The sequence below is a fragment of the Macrotis lagotis genome, chromosome 1 (assembly GCF_037893015.1).
Source record: "Macrotis lagotis isolate mMagLag1 chromosome 1, bilby.v1.9.chrom.fasta, whole genome shotgun sequence".
In the NCBI taxonomy this organism is placed as follows: domain Eukaryota; kingdom Metazoa; phylum Chordata; class Mammalia; order Peramelemorphia; family Peramelidae; genus Macrotis; species Macrotis lagotis.
In genome coordinates, this window is record NC_133658.1 from 33943579 (window position 1) to 33967894 (window position 24316).

Genomic DNA, 24316 nt, shown 5'->3' on the forward strand with positions numbered 1-24316 from the left:
ATTATCTAAAGGCCAGAAGGACTTGTTGGGCTCTTGGCAATCCTCTATTCAGAGCCACAACTAGGGTGAGACCATCAGAGATTTGTCCCATGAAGGCAAAACTTAGAAGGAACCAGCTTCTATGTTAGCTCCCATTTTAGGGCTACACCTTTACCCTTTAAGCATCTTAGAAACCTTGAGGTATCTTGGGACAATTTCTTCCTCAAATAAGAGCTACTTTCCACCACCTTCCTTTCCTGATTTAGTGGGTTTTTTTTTTATTTTTGTTCTTTTTTTCCAAGGCAATGGGGTTAAGTGACTTGCCCAAGGTCACACAGCTAGGTAATTAAGTGTCTGAGGTTGAATTTGAACTCAGGTCCTCCTGTTTCCAGGGTTGGTGCTCTATCCATTGCACCACCTAGCTGCCCCTTCCTTTCCCAATTTTAGATTATAAATTACAGAGAAAGTGGCAACCTGCAATGGTGAAGAAAATTTCCTCATCAGTAGTTCTCTACACCAGTAAAAGGACAGGTCTGGATCCTGTCCTTAAGACCCTGACTAGAAAAAGACAAGGCTGCAAAGAATGAGGAGCCTCTGGGGAAGAACCCCAGTCCTGAGCATTCCCGAAAACTGACTATAATTTGGTTTGTACCTAGATTAATCCTTTGTATAAAAGCAGGAAAGGAAGGAACTAAGCAAAAATATCTTTTGGGAGCAACTAGGTGGATAGAGCAGTAGGCCCGGAGTCAGTAGGATCTCAGTTCAAATTCAGCCTCAGACACTTAGCTATGTGATCTGAGCAAGTCACTAAACCCTGTTTGCCTCAGTTACCTCATCTGTAAAATGAATTAGAAAAGGAAAGGAACACTATAGTAATCTTCACCAAGAAAACCTCAAATGGGGTTGGACACAACTGAAAAATGACTCAATGACATTAATTTTATTATTTTTAATCTTTCCCTGACCTGAGACTTGGGTGAGCTGTTCAGTAGGGGTTCCATCTCTGACTTGACTCCACAGTCTCTACCAGGTACCAGAAGAGGCCTTGGCCCTCCAGGAAGTCTTGTTTTTTTCCCTTCTGTATTGGAGTTAGTATTCCCTCCCCATTCATCCTGTCGCTGAGTCCCATGTCCCAAGACAGGGCCCCCTCCCTCTTTCCTTTACCCTAGACAATGGGTCTCTGTGTCCTCTGGGGCTGAGGTGCTGGGTCAGAGTCAGCCTGGGTTCTATTTCTGATGCTGAGTCCTGTGAGCAGCTATGACTTTTTTGAATGACCAGCCCTCCATCCGTGGGCCTTGACTTTCCTGTACTGACTTTCATTATTCATTCTGGAGCTGGGTACAGTCAGTGTCACAGGACTGGGCCCCCTACCTCCTTCCCTCCCTCTGGACAATGGCTTCTGTGTCTGAGGCCTCTTCTTCTCCCCACCCCCTGCCCCAGGTTTCCTTGATCATTGTTACCATTCCCAAGGCCTTGACCCATCCCAGATGGGGTCTTGCTCTCTGCTCTCCCTTACAATAGTGTTTTTAGGGAAGCATATAGATTTTTTTTTTCTTTTAGAGGGTGAGAGACTGAGCTTTAAAGGCTTAGGAAAGGATCCTAGCCCAGGGGCTGGGGCAGAACCTTGAGAGCCATAGTCCCAGGCTCTTGTTCTCATGTTGGATCTCCTCGCTCTATTGTCCAGAGTCCACTCCAATCTGATCATCACCAAGCTTTCTGTAGTGCTTTTAAGTATTACACAGACTTAACTTCACAATAGACCTGTGAGGTTTGGGAGTGGGGAAGGGGAAGAGAGGGAGGAAGACTGGGGCTTTTTAGTAGACTGGCTTCATCTGAGTCAACAATGGATTGTGGCTGTTCAAAAGACTAAGGATGTGATCTGAGGCTGTTTTGAATGCATGGTGTCCAGAACTAGGGAGCTCTGATCTGTTCCAACCATATTAGGAGCACTGTTTTTAGTTCTGGGAACCACTTTTAAAGTGTATGACAATGAGCAAGTCTCTTCACGCTGTTTGTCTCAGTTTCCTCACCTGTCAAATGAGCTGGAGAAGGAAATGAGAAACCTCTTGAATGTCTTTGATAAGAAAACTCCAAATAGGGTCATGAAGAGTCAGACCCAACTGAAATCACTGAATAACAACAATGTAAAATACTTTTTAAAAATTCAATTCTCTTGGTTTTTGCTATTCAGTCGGGTCTGAGTCCATGACCCCGTGGATCATGGTATGCCACTGGTTTTAAGGGGGTTTTCTTGGCAAAGATACTAGAATGGTGTACCATTTCCTTCTCCAGTGGATTAAGTGATTTGTTGTTTTCTTCTCCATTTCATTTTTACAGATGAGGCAAACAGTTAAATGACTTGTCTAGCAAGTTGCTGTCTGAGGTTGGATTTGAATTCAGATCTTTGTGATTGGGTCCAAGAATAGCCATTTCACTAGCAGCTGGAGTCATATTACTGAACACTCCCTCTCCTCCACCTCCTGCCCAGTACACATACAGAGTGAGTCCTCCCTTAGGTCAACAAAGGGGAAAAAAGTCCAGTTCAGCAAAACCAACCAATCCACTGACTGCATCTCCCAGTGTATTGTAAGCTCCCTATCTCTCAAAAAGAGGGGAGGAGACAGCAGTTTCCAGTTAGGGGTACCTGGGTTCCTACCTTGCCTGTGATCCACACTCACCTATGACAGGCACTAATTACTCAATCTCAGTGCCTTAGACCACTTTCTGAAGACTATGCCTTATTGTTGAAAGGTCAACCTACCTCTTGATTGAATGTCTTGGGATTCACCATAGGAACAAGATTACAAAATATTATTGCATCCTCTCAGGAGAGCCAAGGGTTCCTGAGTTTATGTCTTGTGAACATTGGTTGAAATAACTGGTTGATCTCTGGCTGGGAGAAAAGATTGCTCATTGAAATCCAGACCCACCTCTTCCTAAGACCTTCACCCATTGGATCACTCATCATCGTTTCCCTATTACACAGGCAGAAAAACTGAGGCAAAGCTTAGGTTCTACTCTGGCAATAGGGGCAGCAGAACCAGACCTCAGACTAGTATCATTGGGTTAGTTTGACTGTAGAATCCCATCTACCTGATAATAAATCCTCTCTATTTGACATCCAGCTTCTACTTGAATTCTTCCAGTCACAGGGAACTCACTACTTCAGGGATGCTGAATGAGAAAAGCTATCCCTATCCCTGTCCTCCAATTTATAGTCTTGTTCAAGAGTTGCCTTGGGGTCCCACAAACAGAGTTTGCCCCAGGCCTTCTGACTAGAGCTGCCTCTCCAAATCAAATGCCCCCAGTTCCACTCTTCCTCCAATGGCATGGCTTCCTGAGGCTCCCCTCCAATCTGATAGCTTCCTGTGGTACCAGTTTTATTCCGAGCCTGCTCCAAGATGCCCAACGAAGCCCTCGAGGAGTTTATCAGAGAGCAATTGCACCCATCTATACAATGAGGGGGTGGAAGCGGTGGGAGAGGGTCTTCCACTGGCTTGGAGGGGAGATTGCAGAGAGCCAGGAAATGAGGATGGAGTTCTAGTCAAAGAGGGACCATCTCCATTTCTGGAGATGGCAAATGGAACGTGGAAGAATCTTCGGACGTTGGACAGGGGAGGCCAAGGGCATCTTCTGGAGCAGCTGGGAAGAGGTGGTGGGCGCTTGGGCTCGAATCCAAGGGGTGGTGGGGAGGCAGCCACCCCGTGGGGCGGTCCTGCCACCCTGGCCGTGGCGGTGCCCCAGGGCATGGGACACCGATCCTGCTCTTGCCCTCCACTCTCCCAACACCCCCTGCCGTCATTGGCTCGGGGAGACTACGATGAAGACTGGGAGGCTGAAGTCCGTTAGGGGAGGGGAGTAAATAAATTGGGGCGCCCTCCCCGAGGGCTTTCGATTTCACTTTGGCCTCGCTCGCCCGCTCACCTCTGCCCGAGGGCACCAGCCCCGGGGCTATGGTCGGGAGGGCTGAGCCTGCCCAGCCCAGGAGGTGCCCCCCTTTCTGGCCCTAGCTCCGCCTCTTCCCTCCTTCCTCCCTGTGAGTGTCTCCCTCCCCCCATCTCCCGAGCCTGAGCTGCCCCAAGCACCTCCCGGGCCGGAGAGCCGCGGAGCTAAGAGCCGGCCGCAGCATGGTGAGAGGGGCTGGGGGGTCCTCTGAGTGGGGCGGGCCGGGCCCCTCCGTATAGCCCCGGGAGGAGGGCAGCCCGCATGATCGACGGGCGCAGGTGAGATCGCACTGGTATGCGTGCCCTCGGGGGACCTCGGGGGGCCGGGAGTGGCATCGCGGGGAGACGGAAGAAGGGGGCCCGGGAGGCTCACTTTTCAAGAGGAGTCTGGGGACTTTCCCAGACCCACGCAGAGCATAACGGGACCCGGGCGTCCGGCGCTGAGATTGTTCTCCCAGCCCGCCCGCCCTCCTTCAGAGCCTTGGCATCAGAGGATTGGAGGGTCCAGGGAGGTTGTCCTGCCTCAACTACTCACTGGGGTTTGGAGGAGACCCCTCTGAGAGCAAGGAAGGCTTGAAGGGACGGGCGATGATGTGTGTGGTGGTGGTGGGGGGGCGGGTAGGAACGGGGAGGGCTAGCCGAAGAAAAGTCCCAAAGAAATCCAAGGAAATTGTTGTTATCAGGAATAGGCAGCCAAAGCAAGACAAAGCAGTAAGCATGTGTCCGGTGCTTTCTGGATAGGCAGGAAGCCCTTGGCTACTCTCAGTAGCTGTGTGAGAAAAAGCCAATCACTTAACCTCTCTGAGCATCACACAGCTCTCTAAGACTGAATTAGTGCCAGTCAATCCTTGCTTCGATAGAAGAAATTGTTAGGTCTCAGGATGAGAGATTTAGAGCTGAAGGGGGCTAAGGGCATCTGATCACACTCCCTTACTGCTTCCAGAATAAACAACCAGGGAAAAGAGGTTTTAAGTTTGGGACGGCTAGGTGGTCCAGTGGCTAGAGCACTGGCCCTGGAATCAGGAGAACCTGAGTTCAAATCTCAGCCTTAAGACACTTGATAATTGCCCAGCTGTGTGACCTTGGGCAAGTCACTTCAACCCTATTGCCTTGAAAAAAAAAACAAAAACAAAAAAGGAGGTTTTAAGTGACTGGGCCAAAGCCATTCAGCTAGAACAAAACAGACTCCAGGTCCCTGGGAGACCCCAATTACTGTAGGACTCTTTCCACATCAACAGAATCACAGCTCCTTGATGTAATAACATATTTCCACAATACTTTTCATCATTAATTCCATTTAAATCACTCAGCCTCTATTTGTCCTACTTTTCTTAGCTGTAAAATGGGAATAACAGCATCTGCTATTGTGAAGATCAAATGGGATCATATTTTAGAGGGTTTAGCCCAGAGTGTCTGGCATATAGTAAGCACTTGGTCCTTCCATCTATTTTTTTAAGGTTTTTTTTTTGCAAGGCAATGGGGTTAAGTGGCTTGCCTAAGGCCACACAGCTAGGTCATTATTAAGTGTCTGAGACCGGATTTGAACCCAGGTCCTCCTGACTCCAGGGCCGGTGCTCTATCCACTGAGCCACCTAGCCGCCCCTCCATCTGATCTTTAAACTAATAATATACAGTGGGACTGGGTGAGGGTAGAGGCAGGTAGTATCACCCTGCTCATCTTAACAAATAAGGAAACCCAGGTTCAGGGAGGCTAAGTAGTTTACTTGTTCAATGTCACTCCACTCCAGTCCTTTGGCTCCATCTCCTGCCCTTCCCCGCTTCCCCATCATCCCCACCCCCCATCCTCTTCTGGGAGGATTGATCTGTCTCTTATTAAGAGGTTGTTTAGTTGAGAATGGGAGCCAGAAATGACCAGGAGGGGGGTAAAGAGATCCCACAGAGGCTGCTGAGACACTGCCAACACTTCCAACTCACAAACAATCTGTTGAAATGTCCCTCTACTTTGACCCCAAATTCCCCAGTCCGCCTTCTTGGCTCAAACTGGAGCTCAAAGCCTGTTCCTGGGGAACTAACAAATCTCATAAGCATCCCCCTTTCCTCCCCCCAAAGAGTGCAAAGCCTGTTCCTGGGGAACTAACAAATCTCATAAGCATCCCCCTTTCCTCCCCCCAAAGAGTGCAAAGCCTGTTCCTGGGGAACTAACAAATCTCATAAGCATCCCCCCTTTCCTCCCCCCAAAGAGTGCTCCATGGAGATTACTGGGCCTGCCAGAAAACCATTTGAGGCCGGAATGGGCAGATATATGAAGGCGGTAATGGTTCTGAGGTTGAGAGGACTTGGAGGACTTCTTCTCTAGGGACTGGGAGGCAGGAAGAGGAAATAGAGCAGGAAGATAGTGTAGGAGATGGGGGCTGGGACAGGAAATGGAGGATTCGGAGAAGGAGGCAGAGGTCAGGACCCTTGGTTGGAATTATGCTGGTCCAACAATCGGACAAAGGGAGGGGACCTGGGAGGAAGAAGAGTACTTGATGCCCAAGAAGCCAGAGGAAGAATCCCGGATATCAGTCCTGAAACCAGGGCAGGGTTATTTCTCTGGCTTATAGTTTAGTGGAATAGAGGCAATTGGCTAACTAGCATTTATTAAGGACTCTCTCTGTGTGTCAGACAATGTATTTGTCCTAGGTACCTGGAGGAAGAACAACAAAGCAGTTCTTGCCCTCAGGGAGCTTACTCTAATGTGAAAGACTAACAATAATTAACCAGATATAAACAGGATATATGCGAGGTAATAGTGGATAAGCACGTATTAAGGACATGCTGGATGTTTGGCCCCACACTAAACACTGGGGATACAAAGAAAGCAAAGCATGTGACCTCTACCCTCAAGGAGCTTACAATCTAATGGAGAGTAGGGGAGGCAGTATGCAGTACGTAGAAACAAGATATATAAAGGATCCTTTGGTATATAATCTTGGAGTGAAAGAACTAATGTTAAGGAGGATTGAGAAAGACTTCTTATAGAAGGTAGGAGTTTAGGTGAGACTGGAAGGAAGCCAGGGAAGTCTAAAGGCAGAGAAAGTTGGATGGTGAAGTGGATAGAGCACTGGCCTTCAATTCAGGAGGGTGAGAGTTGGAATCCAGCCTTCAGATGGTTGCCTTTTGCTAGCTGTGTGTGACCTTGGGCAAGTCATTTAACCCCCAGGGCCATCTCCAGTCATTTTGATTTATATCTAGTCAATAGGCCCACTGGCTCCCAAGGAGAAAGTGGTCCTGGTGACACAGTACAGCCTCCCTCACTCAAATCCAATTCATGTGCTTGTCATGGCATCACTTCCCTGATGTCTTGGCCTTTGAGAACAAAATATAAAAACAAAAACAAAAACATCAGAGGCAGAGACAAGTCTAGAGGCTTGCCCAGGGAAAATTTAGAGGAGATGGAGTGTTTTGTTTGAGGAGCAGCAAGAAAGCAGGCTACACTTAGAATCATGTGTTATATGAAGAAGGTAAGATTGGTTCATTGGGTCTTGTCCTCCATTATCGAAGACCACCAAAATGACATCACTATGGTGAGACCTATCAGTGCGCCCAACTGATAAGACCAATCTGAACTCGAAATGCTCAACCACAGGTTAAGATACAAAAACACTGGGAAATGTAGGGATGGGGCAGGTTATGCAGAACTTTGAAAGCCGAACAAAATATTATACTTGATCCTAGAGGCCATGAAGAAAGACTGACATTTTTCAAATAGGGAAGTGACACAGTCAGACCTGTACTTTAGAAGGATCACTTTTGATAGCTGAGGAGAGGAAGATTTGGAGACAGGGGGCCAGCCAGAAAGGTATTATGAAGTATAAAGTGATTTGGATGGTAGCAGTGGCTGAGTGGGAGGAGGGGGAGTGGTGGTGGTGATAGTGATGGTGTTGGTGTTGGTGATAAACCAGAGATGTTGGGCAGGTGGAATGAATAGATAAGAGATGAGAGAGTCTAGAATGATATCTGGGTCACCCCTTGAGGGTAAGACTGATGCTCCTGTTCACAAATGTATCTGCCTCTTGTTCATCCTCTCACAGGAAGGGTTCAAATGTAGTTAAAGAAAGTGTGATGAGGTGCTGTAGGAAGACCAGAAAGACTATCTTCTTATCTCACTTCTGACCCTTACTAGCAAAACATTTGACCTCCCTGGATTTCTTTTCTATCTGTAAATAACTATAGACTGTACCTTCCAGGCTTGTTCTGAGGCTCCAGTGGCATGAGATACCTAGAGGAATTGCTTTTTCAATGTCAAAGAGCTCTAGAAATGTCAGCTGATACCATTTCTTCAACATTCCTTGCCTCATTCTGCTCCACCCTTGAGAAGCTTCTCTCTCCCTCTTCCTCCCACTTCAAGCCTAAATTCCTCTTTCTAGCTTTCAAATTCCTCAATAATGCCCCCCCCACCTTTCCAATGCCATCATCCATTTCTCCCCTCTCAGGCTTCTAAGTAAGGGTGCCCTTGCTGGAATGTTCCTCCTCCTCCTCCTCTGTCCACTCTTCAGACTTAGGTTTAGTCCCACCCAAGTGCCAAACCTAATTCTCCTTAATCTAGAAACTCCCTCTACATTCTCTGGCCTTCCCCACACCATTTAACACTTAATTAATTCTTATTGTTTTGCTTTTCCTAAGCGTTTGTCTTGCTACCCTAACTTAATGGTGCCTGGAGAAGGCAGGGTTTTATACTTTCTCTCTTTTCTCTACTTTGCCCATCACAAAGAAAGGATAACTTCAATCCAATAAATTGTTCGTGCTTGTGCTAGTTAATGATGAAACAAAGACAAAAACTAAAGAGTCCTTGTCTTCAGGGAGTTCACATTCTCCTGGGAAGCTGGGGGGAATATGCCTTATACTAGAGAAGTAACTGCAAAATGTTTAGTCATTTTTTAAAAAATTTTAATTGTAATCTTTTGACTTTTCTGTCACCTCCTTTCCAAATATAGACCTCTTTCTCCCTCCCCAGAGAGCTAGAGTCTTCTGATCCTTTTGATTTAAAAACAATATTGAGGGGCAGTTAAGTGGCACAGTGGATAGAGCACCAGTCCTGGAGTCGGGAGGACCTGAGTTCAAATCAGGCCTCAGACACTTAATAATTACCTAGCTGTGTGACCTTGGGCAAGTCACTTAACCCCATTGCCTGGCAAAAAACAATATTGAATGGAAACAGAACAAAATGAGGCAAAGCACAGAAGAGACAACAAGGCTGGGACTGAACTTAGAGCCATCCTTTCCCTTGGCTGCTCTGCACTGAGGAATTCTGTTATCATCCAAGCTGCCCTCACTTCACAGACAATCCCTAGAGATTTCATTCCTTAAAATTAGGCACAGATTTGATCTTAAAGGTTCAATAAATAGGAAGCAGAATAATAGAAAGCAGTATTTAAAAGAAACTATCAGCTTTGGAGTCAGAGGACCTGTTTGCCACTTTACTCACTTTGTGACCACTTACCCTCTCTGGAACTCCTTTTTTCACCTATAAGAAAAATAAGAGGGTTGAATCACAGATGATCTGTAGGATCCTTTATAGCCCTAATAGTATGAACCTGGCATGGGTTTAGAGGAGGGAAAGTGAGCTGGGAACACAGCTGTGGGGCATAAAAATAGCCCCTCCTAAATTATAAGCAGAGTCAACTCTTAGCCATTCCAGATAGGCACAGGGAGCAAGAGTATGGGGATGGGTAACACTACTTAGGAAGGACAATGATAAGCTGGCCAGGGTCCAGTGAGGGGCCACCAGAATGGTGAAGGGCCTTGAGTTCAGGCCATATAAGGATCACTGGAAGGAAATGGCTCCATTTTTGAGTGAGAGAAAAGAATTGTAGACAGGGGGAACTCCATAGCTGACCACTATTTAAAGGATTTCTAAGTGGCAGACAGAAGAGATTTGTTCTTTCTCACCCCAGAGAACAATGGGTGGAAGTGGAAAAGAGGCAGATTTAGTCTTGATGCAAGGAGAAACTTCCTCACAATCAGAGCAGTCCAAAAACAGAACTGGCTGTTCTGAGAGGTGAAGGGTTCCAGTTTACTGGCTCTTAAAGCTAAAGGTGAATGACTACTTGTTGGGTACACTAGAAGAGATGATTCTTGGTTAGTTAAATCAACCTTCATTGCTTCAGTTTACCCTCTGAAAATTAGGTTTCTTCCAAGTCACAAGAGCATAGTTCTATAAGGAGATGGGACCCCCCAGAGACCAGTTAGGTCAGCCCATTGATTTTACAGATGAGGAAATTGAGGTATGCTCAGGTTAAATGACTAAACATACAGGTCACACAGATTAGGTAGTAGAAAGCATCAGAGGTGACACTTGAAACTGAGTCTGTTCATTCATCCTTCAACTTAATACAAATAGATTCCAAAAATGAAAAATGAAATTACAATAAAGCCCTTCCTCAGGAGAAAGGAGAAAGTGGTTCTACTTCCCCATTATGGTCCCTACTCTTCCCTATACTCTGGTGCTCATCTTGAATCTCTTCTGAGTGTATTGGACAGATAGATTTAAAGCCTTAGAAAAATGATACCAACTTTTAAAAATAACTAATATCTTAAAATTAAATTATTTTCAATTATTTCCAAAGTCCTTCCCAAATAGCTCCTCAAGTGCTGGAGAAATAATATTTAAGAATTATTTTTATGACTTTTAAAAGAATTTGGTTCTGTAAATGGATGGATCTAGAGAATTCTAGGTATAGGAAGTCTCTCCTCTGGTGCAAATAAGCATCAGAGCCTTAGTTCTAATTTCTAATTGGTTATATGACCTGTCTCTAGTCACTCAGCTAGTGATGCTATGGGCAGACTTGAACTTAAGTCATCTTGACTCCAAAGAGGGAGTCAAGATTATATATCCACCTGATATATACATGTTATTGTTCAGGGTTTTTCTTCAGTATGTCTGACTCTCTGTGATGCTATTTTGGGTTTTTCTTGTCAAGATACCGTAGCGTTTTACAATTTCCTTCTTACTTCATTTTACAGATGAGAAAACTGAGGTAAATAGGGTTAAGCAACTTGCCCAGTGTCCCACATTTAGTAAGTGTCTGAGACTGGATTTGAACTTATTTTATATCTACTTTTACACATATACACATGTATTTGTATACAAATTCATATATGTGTGTGTGTGTATATAGGCTTAATAAATGCTTGGGTTGAGTTATAAGCTGAAATAAGGAAATAAGTCTTTATTCAGTTATTAAGTGCTTTCTGTCTACCAGGTACTCTGCTATCACATAACAAATTTTACCTTTTTAATCCTCCCAATTACCCTATTATTTCCATTTAAGGTTGAAGAAAGTGAGGCAGGTAGAGGTTAAGTGACTTGGCCAAAATCACAAAAGCAGATCGAGAACAGATTTTAACTCAGTTATTCCTGAGTTATTAAGATTTATCCTCAATATCTCATTTGGTGCTCAGTGAAGGAAGCAGTGCAGGTATGGTCCCCATTTTAAGAGAAGAGAGAGTTGACTCAGAGAGGTCCATCGACTTATTCAAGGTTCTACAGCCAGTAAGTTCAGAGCTAACACTTTTTTTTTATCACTTTTGTCTATGACACCATTCTGGACCTCCTCCCCATGATACCATAGAGCTGAGAAAAGAAGCATGGTCCCAGAGAAAGAAACAGATTGGACCTGAAGTCAAGAAAATTGGAGTTCGAATCCAGCCTGTTTTCTCATCTGTAAAATAGGAATGATCATAGTATCAGTCATTGTGAAGCTCAAATGAAATGATCATTGTGAATTGGTCATGATAAAGAACAAATGAAATTGAATAGTTTTTAATCACTAAAAAAATTTGTAAATCAGCTCAGGAGGAACTTTTCCCCAGAAAAAATAGAAATTAAACATTGGTTTTCTTTCTGTTACAAAATATTTTTTTCCTCTCATGAATTATGGACCTTGCAGATATTAATAAATGACATTGCTATCTCACTTTAACATTCAAGGTTCTTTGCATACACTATCTCTTTTGACCCTTGAACTACCCATAATAGGTAGTACAGACGTTATTCAAATGAGGTTTCTTTGGTTTTTTTAAGTGCTTTGCAGTTCTGAAAAACTACACAATTCTAGCTATCCTTAGTCACTTCCTTCCTACATGTGTGACCTTGGCCAAGTCATTTCCCTTCTTTTGGTGAAGATGGAATTTCTCATCTGTAAAACTGAGTGGGGGGGGTGGTAGAAAATAACTGGACCCTTCCAATTCTGCACTTAAGGGTATATCACACTTGAATCAATTGAAACTGTCTCAGCAGTCAAATACATAGCACAGCTGAGAAATATTAGGAATAGAGTGGTCAGGAAGGGGAAGGGTTAGTGGTACCCTTGGAATGGTGCCATCCATAGGGTGGGACTTGAAAAACTGCTTCTCCAAGCAGAGAGTGGCTCAGTGGGGTGAGAGGGCATGCTACCCTGAGCTGCTTCAAATGTTATTCAAGGCAGAGAAGTGTTCTCAGGTCCTTCTCTTTGCTACTTAATTCCCATTACCCCCCCCCCCCCCCCCCCGCCTTTGCCTCTAATGCTTTCTATCTTATAACACTCATTAGATTAGGGTTTTTTACTACTACTCATAAAAATAATATGTGTCTTAGTTTTAGGACTAATGAATAACCCTGAGAGATAGGTAATGAAAGTATTTTTATGGCTATTTCATTGAGTCAATAGTCAACATCTATAAAACTCTTACCATATGCTGAGCATCAATTAGAAAATATTCAGAGAAGTTAACCAACTTGTCCAAAGTCAAGTGCAAGGGTCAGAACCAAGGTAGGCAGCTAGGTGGTTCAGTGCATTGAGCAGGATCCTGAAGTGAGGAAGGCTTAGATTTGTGAGTTCAGATTTGGCTTCAGTCACCTGCTCCTGTGTGTGCCTGGGAAAGTCATATAATCATGTTTGCCTCAGTTTCCTTATTTGTAAAATGAGCTGGAGCAGAGAATGGAAAGCCATTTTAGTGTCTCTACTGAGAAAACCCCAAATGAGGTCATGAAGAGTTCTACATGGATGAACAAATGACTCAGAATCCTAGGGTTTTTTCCATCACACCATGTGTAGTCCCTCAGCCTGTAAACATCCTTCTCTCTGGCTTGGATCCCTCCTGTTCGAAATCTCTCGTTCAGCCCTCTCTAATCACCAATCTTCTATTGGCCAACTCACGATACAAAGAAACTACTTTGGTCTAGTGAACTCAGCTTCAACCACAATCCTGGTCAGGGAAGAGAAGGCTGCGATTTTCCCGAGAGTGAAGGAAAACTTTAATCTTGTTAAGAATATGGGTGGAACTGCAGGTAGAACTGGTCTGGCTAGTCTCCGATCCTCAAAGGAAAAGCTGGGTTCCATTTTGTTCTCAGCCTTACAGAGCAGCAACATCCTTTCTGGCCATTCAGCTTTGGAATGGTGGTTCTCCTCATCTTTGTTCTCTATTGTGAAAGCCACAGTCCAGCCAGGGTTCAAGTGCTCTGGGAAGAAAGAATCTCCCTCCACTTATCACTAGGAAAGGAAGACTATAGCATGGAAGCCTATAAAGCTCTTACATGTGCTAAGCACTAATTAGAAAATATTCCGAGAAGCCGAACAATTTATCCAGATCCTGAGGCAGGTGAAGGATTACTAGAGACGTCAGACTGGATTGAGAGTTATGGATCCTTGTGGTCTGATCTCTGCTCTGTTAGTAATGAAACTATCGTTGTCATTCTTAGAAAGCTTCAATCAATTGTCCTACAGATCGACTCAGCACTTCTAAATATTGGTTGATTTTCCCATTATATGTAAACCCAAAGGTGACAATTAGGTGGCTCGGTGGAGGGAGCATCAGCCCTAGAGCAAGAGAACCTGCATTCAGCATTGACCCCAGAGACTTAATGACCTAGCTGTGTGACCTTGGGCAAGTCACTTAACCCCACTGCCTTGCAAAACAACCAACAAAACAGAATGTAAATTCATTGAAAGAAGCATCCCTTAGCTCATTGATCAATACCAATAAATCAAGCACTTAACAATACTTCTACATTCTTTCTTTCATGGGTTACTCATAGTCAGATATGGCCACCACCCTGATGCCAACTAGCATCCACACCTGAACTTGTGCAATAACCTGAGACTGGAAGGTCTTCCTGCCCTAAGTCTCTCCCCACTCCAGTCCTGGCATCCCCTGGCTTCCTTCAAAATTCAACTCCAATCTGACCTTCTGCAATGAGACCTTCCCACTCCCATCACCCCATTTCCACCTCTGAGATTATATCTTCATTGGGCTTTATTAGGTACATAGGTATTTTATGTTCATTTCCCAGTAGAAAGTGAGTTCTTTGAGGACAGGGATGTAGTAACCACTAATAGATCAACCCAGGGAAAGTCATTTCCCTTCACTTCCCTATTGGTATCCTCCCTAAAATGATGAATTGGATTGTGATGACTCATTTGGATCCCAGGGAACAGACAATAAACCACACCTTCCAATTGGTAGACAAGTGGAGAAAGATGAGCATGGAATGTTGGAGGTTCTTTTAGACATGAACACCAAATTGGTTGGTTTTATTTAAATATTTTTCTTTGTTACAAGGGAGGATTTTATAGTGGCAGAGGTGGGGTGCCATACTGAAAAGTGACCTCAGTGTAAGAACAAAAGGCATTGCTAAACTTTAAAGGGAAACTGAAAGAAGCAAGGAAAGGAAAGGAGAAGAAAGAGCATGAGGGTATTAGACTCAGTGATATAGAGGGTTTCTTCCAGATCTCAGTTATCCCCTTTTTTGTCAAATGACCTTATTAATATCCCCCATTTGGGGAGTTCTTTATCTCAACTCTCAGATAAGGAAGTAAACTAGATCATCTCTAAATTCCCTTAGAGATACCCAACAGGTCCCTAAGGAGAGGGAAGACAAGCCTGGAGGGAGAAGAGGTTGGTCCAATCCTGAATCTGGTTTTAGTCAGAGAACTTGGGTCCAAATATAGGCTCTGTAGCTACCTGTGTGGCCTTGGGCAGTCTGGATCATGGTTTCTTTACTAGAAAGACTGGGGTTGAGGCTTGGATTAGATGTTCTTAGGAACTCAAAATCTAGGACCCTGTCAAATGCTTCCACTACCATAGAAGAAAGGGGAAGGATGGATTCTGAGGTTCAGTGGTAAAGGGGAAATGGCATAATTTAACTTTGATTTTGATACCCAGGCAGGAAAAGAGCTGGAGAGGTGCCAACGGCAGGCCGATGAAGTGACGGAAATCATGCTGAACAACTTTGAACGGGTGCTAGAGAGGGATGGCAAATTGGCTGAACTGGAGCAGCGATCAGACCAGCTCCTTGATATGGTATGAGGAGGAATTGGGGCTGGGAGAGGGGGAGGGAGAGGAATGGGGAAAAGGGAATCAGGAGAGAGAACAGGAATGTGATTGAAATGGTGAGACACAGTGGGACTTGAGTGAGTGAGGCACTCAGGGCTGGTGGCAGAGATGTGTAGGGGGCAGGGTGTCCCTATAGAAGGAAGATGACAAGAAAGAACATTCATGTCTTTTCCTAGTGTTATGAGCAGCCCTCGGGTGTTCCAAAAGCAGAGAAGGGAAATCAAAGATAAAAACCTGAAAGGAGATTTTCAGTTTCTTAAGTCAAAGGGGGCACAAAAAATGAAGGGTCAAGTTTCAATAGATAATAATATTGAATCATAGAGAGCATTGGAACTGAAGTCCAGAAAACCTGAGCTCAAATCCAGCTTACATCCATGGGCAAGTCACAGAGCCTCTGAGTGCCTCAGTTTCCTTACCTGTAAAATAAGGGATTTGAAAGGCATGACCATAAAGACATCTTATAGATTTAGATTCATGATTCTCCATGAATTTCATTCAGAAATTAGGTGAGAGTTACTGGGGGAAAAAAGAGATGGTTTGGAGGTTACAAAGAGAAATGTGAAGGTGTTGACCTAGATAATCTCTCAGGCCCTCTTCCTCAGTGCTGGGATCCTGCAATAAGCTTCTTCCTATATCCATCATTACAGAGCTCTGCCTTCAGCAAGACAACCAAGACGCTAGCCCAGAAGAAGCGATGGGAAAACATCCACTGGAAAGTCATCCTGGGCCTGGTCATTGGTGGTTTATTGTTGGTCATCCTCATCACGCTGCTAGTAGTCTTCATTCCCCGGGAGTGAACCTTGGTCACAGAATAGGGGAATTCATTCACGGCCAGGAGACTGAGCCAGAATTTGGGGGATGAGAAGCCAACCCCACACTCACCATTGAGACTCCCATGCCACTGAGATCCTGAGAACCATAGATGATGATGGAGTTGGAAAAACTGGGGACTTTTCAATGGTGGACTTAACTCCACCAACTGCACTGATACTAGACAATGATGCCTTAAATCCTACTGACCCTGAGCCTTCTAGGGTCCAAACTATACTTGCACCTTTGCTGGACCCTACAGAGTTCAGTAAATACCACTATTGGATAAACAGTCTGGTTTCTGTGTGAAAGGTTCAGAGAAGGTTCCTGTCTTGTTCTCCACCCAAGGTGGGTCATACTTGGGTTAAGAAGCCCACTGCCTCCAAGCCAACATCCCCAAGATGTTAGATGGCCTTTTTCTAGAGAATAATGGTCCATCTCAGGTTGTCAATTTTCCATCTCCCATATTTTCTACATTGTGCTTCAGAGGCAGCCCTATTTCTAGGGCACTTTGGAGGGCATGCTCACCTAGATCCACAGCACATAGACACAGTTCTCTCTGGCACCCCAAAAGTCCATATTCTACAACCTGATACCTCCTCCTTTCTGAGCTCCAATTGCTCTGTCTGGGAACATGAGAATGATGGGGAATTTCTAGATCTCATCTTTAGAAAGAACCTCAGAAACCATCTAATTCAACTCACTTTACAGATTAGGAAATTGAGGACTGGGGAGGTCAAGTGATTTGTCAATAAAGTCGAAAGTGGATAGAGTCCTGGACCTGGAGTCACAAATCCAACTTTAGAGAGCTAATAGCTATGTGATTCTGGGCATGTCACATAATCTCCGCCTGCCTCAGTTTCCACAATATAAAAAAGGAATAATAATAGTCCTTACCTTCTAAAGTTGTTGTGAGGATCAAATGAGATTAAAAAGAACTACTTAGAACTTAGATCTTAGATACTTAGACATGGTCTTGGACACAGTGGGCACTATATACATGCTTATTCCCTTCCCTTCAAGGCAGTAAACAGAGGCAAAATTTGAACCCAAGACCTGGGACTCCAGAGTCAGCCCTCTTTCCATTGTATGATACTGCCTCCCTGAATCAGATGATACTAAAGACTTTTTTTCTAAATGAAAATTATGAAACATTTCACAAATGTAAGACATGCCCAGCATGCCTATACTCTGCCATGGGGGAAGTTGAGACCCCTCAATTGTTTTGAGTTTGCAGATTCTGAGTTGTGCTAGGCTAATGTGCAGCTAATGAAAAGTTTGAACTAAGGCTGGCACCATTTTAGTGATCTCTGATGATCAGAGTGACCCTGAGCTGCAGAAGAAGGATTTGAACTGGTCCACATCAGGAATGGAGTAGGTTGAAGCAGCCACATTGATCAGTGGTGGGATCAGCCTTTGACTGATCCACTCACTACCTCTCCAGGCTGGGTGAGACAGGGAGACAGGAGTCTCAAAAAACAAACAAAGCACCCTTATTATTAACCTTATTAACCTTATTATCAAACAAGTCGTCCCCCCCCCCCCCGCCACCTTTCTAAATCCTCATAAAGAAGTGGGTCCTTATTTTTTTTCAAGAGGAGGTGAATGGGGTTGAATGCCTAATCTAAGGGGATCATGTCCTGACAGCTTCTGGGTAATGATCTGGAATGGGAGGGAGAAACACCAGAATGGCCCAGGATCAGCTCCTATCGGGCGATTGGAGACTGGGCTTGGAGCCAGGTGGTAGAAGAAACTTGACCTTTCCTCCAATTTGGCCAATGGAACCAAAACACAAGGTCACAACTGACCTTTCAAGAGTCACTCTGATTCCCATTAAAATCAGTGAGAGCCCTGAGGGTCACCTATGAACCAGAGTAAAAGATAAGTAAAGGGTGGAGAAAAAAACTGGAAAAATTAGGAAAGAGGTGCTTTTAATAGGAATGAAGAATGCACTTGAAAACTACTTACATAAGATGACTTGATTTGCAATCTGCTTTTCTTGGACCTCCTTAACAACAACTCATTTTAAGGAGTGGAAATTGGATGGGTGGTTGGGACCAGCATCGATTCAAATCTCTCATACTGATGATGCTAAGGATGCCAAAGAACAGCCCAGCCCAGACTCCAGAAACACCATTGAACTGAAGATGGCATATTAGGAACACTGATGAATTTAGAGCTAGAGGTGCTGGGTCCAGACCCTCAATTCCAATTCTTGCTGCAATCCAAACTTGGGCAAGTCAATTCCTCTTTCCAAGCCACATCTTTTCTATCTGTAACAGGAAATCGAACCTTGGGACCTCTCCAACAAGCAAGCATCCTAACAGTTTTTAAGGTCTAAACAACATTCTGGAACCCACATCCACTAGCATCTGTTCTTTTTAGACCTAACGTTTTGTTGTATCATGGTGAGAAGCTGAATATTTTGCACAAACTTAGGGAGCAATTTGAACTAAAGAAAATCATTCAAAGAATCCCCCTAAAAAATATCCCTGGGGGTGGCTAGGTGGCGCAGTGAATAGAGTACCAGCCCTGGAATCAGGAGTACCTGGGTTCAAATCCAGTCTCAGACACTTAATAATTACCTAGCTGTGTGGACTTGGGCAAGCCACTCAATCCCATTGCCTTGCAAAACATATCCCTGCCAGGCTTCATGCTCAACTCCAATCCTTCCCCTCTTCCACCTCTTTGGAGAAGGAGCCACGTAGTTATGAGTGGCTGTGGCAGGTCCTTAGCAATCCTTAGCTAAGGCAATCTTTAGCAATCATATCAGGTATACTGGGCCTGGGTCTAGAATTTCACTGGGAACTTCCAGATGAGCAAAATCCATTTATGAATGCGAGTAATACTTCCTTTGCAATTTCTGGTCTCAGAATATGACCTGGGACCTTTGTCCAGGATTGCATAGCTGATGTGTGTCAATATAGAACTTGGACCCAGGTTTCCTAGCTGTATGTTAAATCATTATAGCACAGAGTCTGGGATATTTGTAATGTACTTTTTTGGGGGGAGAAGAAGCAGATCTGGGATTTCATTCAGTATTGAAAAGTCCCAGGGTGGAAAAAATCCTCCAACAATGCAGGCTAGAGTATGTGATTTGTCTTTAATTTATATTCTTAGAGACCTGTCCGGGCCACTGAAATATTAGATATCTTGCCTGTGATAGAAAAGGATGTCAGTCTCAGGATCTGAATCCAGATCTACTTTACTCCTCTAAATCCATTATGACACAGTGCCTCTAAGTACCCACTAAGAGAATTCATAATTTAATATGTATGGCAGTGGCTAGGATAGGGCACCAGCCCTGGAGTTAGGAGGATCTAAGTTCAAATCCAGCCTTAGACACTAGTTGTGTGATGATAGGCAAATCACTTAACTCCAATTGCCTCCAAAAGCAAAAAAACAAAACAAAACATGTAGCATGTACCATTTCCCAATACACTATAGATTTGAGCTCTCTCATATGGGTTTCTCACCAACTGAGTCATTTATAATTCATTTGTACCTACTCATTCTGTGTTACTCATTTTTGAATGATTTATGGTTGCTATTCTTTCCATTTCCACTGGAAACTGTCATTGTGTATATATTACTGTTTTTCTAGGTTTCTAGTGTATATTGCTTTCCTAGTTCTGCTTTCTTCACTCTGCATCTGTTCATAAAAGTTTTCCTATGTTTCTCTGAATTCCTCACATTCCCCACATTTGGCACAGGGATATTCTATTGTGTTCACATGTCACAATTTGTTTATCTATTTCTCAGGCATTGTATATCTATTCTATTTTCTTTTTTTCTTTTTTTGCAAGGCAAATGGTGTTAAGTGGCTTGCCCAAGGCCACACAGCTAGGTAATTATTAAGTGTCTGAGACCAGATTTGAACCCAGATACTCCTGACTCCAAGGCCAGTGCTTTATGCACTACGCCACCTAGCCGCCCCACCTATTTTCAATTCTTGATCTCACAGAGTGTTACTATGAATATTTTGGTATATATTCATTCTTTCCGTATTTGAGTTCATTGATAGTGGAATCTCTGGGGCAAAGTGTTTAGGCATTTGAGTCATTTTTTAAACATAAGTTCAAATTGCTTTCTGGAATGGTCACACCAATTCACAGCTCCATCACCAGCACACCAGTCTTTCTAAAATACCTTAGCATCATCTTTTCCCATCTTTTGTCATCTCTGACATCAACACACCATCTGAGCATGAAATGAAACCTCAAAGTTGTTTGGATTGGCATCTATTTTATGCTGAATTATTTGGAGCTCTCTTTCATGTGATTAATAGCTTGCAGTTCTTTTAAGACATATCTTCACATCCTCTGATATGCAATGAAAATTTATCTTTCCATATTAATATGTTATTCTCTCTCTGTATATGTAATCTATCAGACCCCCCCATCAGAGATTTGAGGCAGATTTTTCTCTTAATTGATATGTTATATTGTTGTTAGTTACATTGATTTTGTTTGTACAAAATTAAATTTTGTTTTTCAGAGGCTGTTCATTATCACACATTCATACAACATCAATGGATTCTGAATGGATGGACATTTATTTCACAGGGGGTTGGAATCATTCAAGGAGTTCAGCTTGCTAAATTGGATTACAGGTCCTAATAAACATAGTACACATACAAGTATCACTCACGTTAGATGTGTACTAGCAAGTAGGAACATTTGCAGAAATCGAATATAAAATACAAATCAATAATAAATTATATAGTAAGTAAACAAATATCATATAATATATGTATCAAGGTTATATGCAATGAACTGATAAATAGATTGCATGAAATGACAGATTGCTCAATCTCTTACCCACTTCAAAGGGCAGAGTTCTCTGATGTTCCATTCTCTTTATAGGTAAAATTTATGTAGGATTTACTACTTGCCTTGCAGGTCCTGTGATAAGCACTTTACAATTATGATTTACTTCATTTGATCCTCACAACAAACCTAGAAGGAAGGTACCGTGATTATCTCCATTTTCACATGAGGAAATTTAGGCAAACAGGGTTAGGCGACTTTACCAGGGTCATGCAACTAGGTTGAGGCTGGATTTGAAAGACAGTATCAGTGGTGTGACCTACCATCCTCTTCACATTTTTTATTTTAGTTGGGTTTTTTTTGCAAGGCAATGGGGTTAAGTGGCTTGCCCAAGGCCACACAACTAGGTAATTATTAAGTGTCTGAGGCTGTCTTTGAACTCAGGTACTCCTGACTCCAAGGCCAGTGCTCTATCCACTGAGCCACCTAGCCGCCCCTACCATCCTCTTTAGAGGGAAAATGTGGTATCATTGATATTGTTCTGAACCTGAAGTCAAGAAGTTCTGGGTTCAAATCCCACTTCTGATATTTCTGAGCTGGATGACTCTGGGCAAGTCACTTGACTTCTCTGAGACTCAATTTCCTCATCTGTACAATGAGAGGTGGGATCAGATGGTGTCTAAGGTCTCTTCCTGCTCCAAGTCTATGGGAGGCAGCCCAGCAGCATCAAAAAGACCTGAGTTTGAATTCTGATTCACATACTTAGTAACCAGGTGACTCTGGGCAAGGCATTTAACTGCTAATGACATTAGTTTTCTCATCTGTAAAATGGGAGCAATAAAGTTGTGAATATCTAATGAGACATATATGCAAAATACTTAGCCCACCCTAATAGCACTATCCAAAAGCTAGTTACTATTATTATTATTATTATTATTATAATAATTATTATTATTCTTGTCTATGCTCTTGTTTTCCCTGGACATCAATGAGTAGGATTCTTGCTCTTTGTTGGAGCTTCTGACAATGAAGTATAGTATCATGACATATTTTCTTGTTCCCCTCTGAGTTCTTCTGAATGGAAGTCATAGTTAGGAACATGATTTGTCTGACTTTTTCAATCTCTCAACCATGTGATATCTGCTAGCTCAGGACATATACACCATCTCCAGGGTATGCTAAGAAATTTGACAATCTAAATGAAATGGCTGAATATTTATAAAAATATGAGCTACCCAGATTAACAGAAAAGGAAATAAAATACTTAAGTAATCCCATTTCAGAAAAAAGAAATTGAAGAAACCATTAATAAACTCCTTAAGGGAAAAAAAAATCTCCTGGCCCAGATGGATATTCAAGTGAACTCTACCAAACATTTAAGAAAACAATTTCAATTCTATATAAACTATTTTAAAAAATAAGACAAGGAGTTCTGCCAAATTCTTTTTTTGACACTAATATGATACTGATACTCAAATCAGGAAGAGTTAAACCAGACAAAGAAAATTATAAATTAATCTCCCTTATGAACATTGATGCAAAAATTTTAAATAAAATTTTAGCAAAGAGATTACAAGTTATTACTATAATAATACACCATAATTAGGTAGGATTTATACCAGTTGGGCAGGGATGATTCAATATTAGGAAAACAATCAACAAAATTGGCCATATCAATAGTAAAACTAACAGAAATCATGATTATCTCAATACATGTTGAAAAAGCCTTTGACAAAATACAAAACCCATTCCTATGAAAAACATTAGAGAGTATAGGAATAAAGGGAGTTTTCCTTAAAAAAAATAAACAATATCTATTTAAAATCATCAGCAAGGATACACACTATCTCCATTTTCTGAAGTTCTATAGATCATATCAGTCTATCAGGGGCATGCCAGGTACTGTATTTTTTATTCTGTGGGAAATCATCTACCTGTCTATGAACACCAAAAGGGAAGGACAGGAGGGTAGGCAGATAGAACTATTTGTCTCCCAGGTGTGTAAACTGGAAGTACTCTTCAGAGAACAATCTCTACTGAAGTCACTGGGAAGCATTGGAAGCTTGAACAGCCCTGGCCTCTTTCACACATGAGCCAATATAGGATGGCATCCTGAATTCTTGTGCATGCACTAGGAATCACTGCCAGTTGGCTTGTACCACCCCAGGTTCCACTTCCTTTGGTCTAGGGTTGAAAATGTAAAGCTAATCACACAGTACTTGCATGAATTCATCAAAAACATTTCCAGTGCCTCCAGCTCAGGAAGTTCTTTCTTTTTCTCCCAAACTTCACATAGCCATGACTATTTGTGTCACCTTGGGCAAGGATGACAACCTCTATCTGCCTCAGCTTTTCCATTTGTAAAAAGGAGGAACTAACAATACCTACTTCCCAGATACAGAAATAAATGAGATAATATTTGTAAAACTCTCAGCACAGTGCCCAACAAGAGTGGATACTTAATGAATATATCTTTTCAAGGATTTGCATGAACTGATGCTGAGTGAGATGAGCAGAACCAGAAAAACACTGCACACCCTAACAGCAACATGGGGGTGATGTTCAACCTTGAAGGACCTCGCTCATTCCATCAGTGCAGCAATCAGGGACAATGTGGGACTGTCTGCGATGGAGAATGCAATCTGTATCCAGAGAAAGAACTGAGGAGTTTGAACAAAGACCAAAGGCTATTACCTTTAATTTTTTAAAAATTATCTAGTTATGTAATTTTGCTATCTCTTATACTTTTTTTTTTCCTTAAGGATATAATTTCTCTCTCAGCAAATTCAACTTAGATCAATATATGCCATGGAAACAATGTAAAGACTAACAGACTACCTTCTGGGTGGGGGGGAGGGGGAGGGAAGCAAGAATAGGGGGAAAATTGTAAAACTCAAAATAAATAAAATCTTTCTTGAAAAATAAATGTCTTCTCAAATAATATGCTCTTACATATTAAATTTAAGTATTTTTGCTGAATGGAATAAAAATTTTAAAGAGACAATAGCAAATCTGACTGCTTTATTGCTCAAGTAAATCAAAGGCAAGTCTTCCCTCTCTATCTCTTGGTCTCCTAATCTACAGCTTGGCATTCCCAATACATCCAAGTGACTCTTTTAAAAAATACCTTATTGGGCCCTACTTTTAAAAAATAAATGTCACCCATAGCATCCCTTTCCTGATAAGGCATTCTGGTTCTAGATTCACCTGATCTGCTTTCAATTCTAGGAGAACCTGACCCCAAGGGGGGGGGGGAACAAGCTTTCTTTGTACTCTCTAAAAAAAATGATGCCCCTCTAGTAACAAAATATACAGCAAAGACACTTAATAAAGCAAAAAACCCACACACATAGATCATATGGAGACAATGGGGGAGGAGGGACGGACGGGGCAGCAGATAGAGCATAGAGATTGTACTCAGGAAGATCTGAATTCAGATATGATTTCTAACACTAGCTGTGACCTTGGGCAAGTCATTTAAGCCCCATTTGCTTTAGT

The 24316-nt window shown here is 42.8% G+C and overlaps 1 protein-coding gene across 2 annotated transcripts; it reads left to right on the plus strand.

Moving 5' to 3' along the window:
* Positions 1-3601: 3601 nt before the first annotated feature.
* Positions 3602-23647, plus strand: VAMP5 (vesicle associated membrane protein 5). Of its 2 annotated transcripts, none has more exons than XM_074196497.1 (3): positions 3602-4109; positions 15069-15206; positions 15887-23647. In XM_074196497.1, exons 1-3 carry the CDS (start codon positions 4107-4109, stop codon positions 16034-16036), a joined length of 291 nt encoding a protein of 96 aa, XP_074052598.1. In that variant the 5' UTR covers positions 3602-4106; the 3' UTR covers positions 16037-23647. The 2 variants fall into 2 exon arrangements, with proteins under 2 accessions (XP_074052598.1, XP_074052603.1); XM_074196502.1 differs by lacking the exon at positions 3602-4109 and adding an exon at positions 4166-4216.
* Positions 23648-24316: the final 669 nt, after the last annotated feature.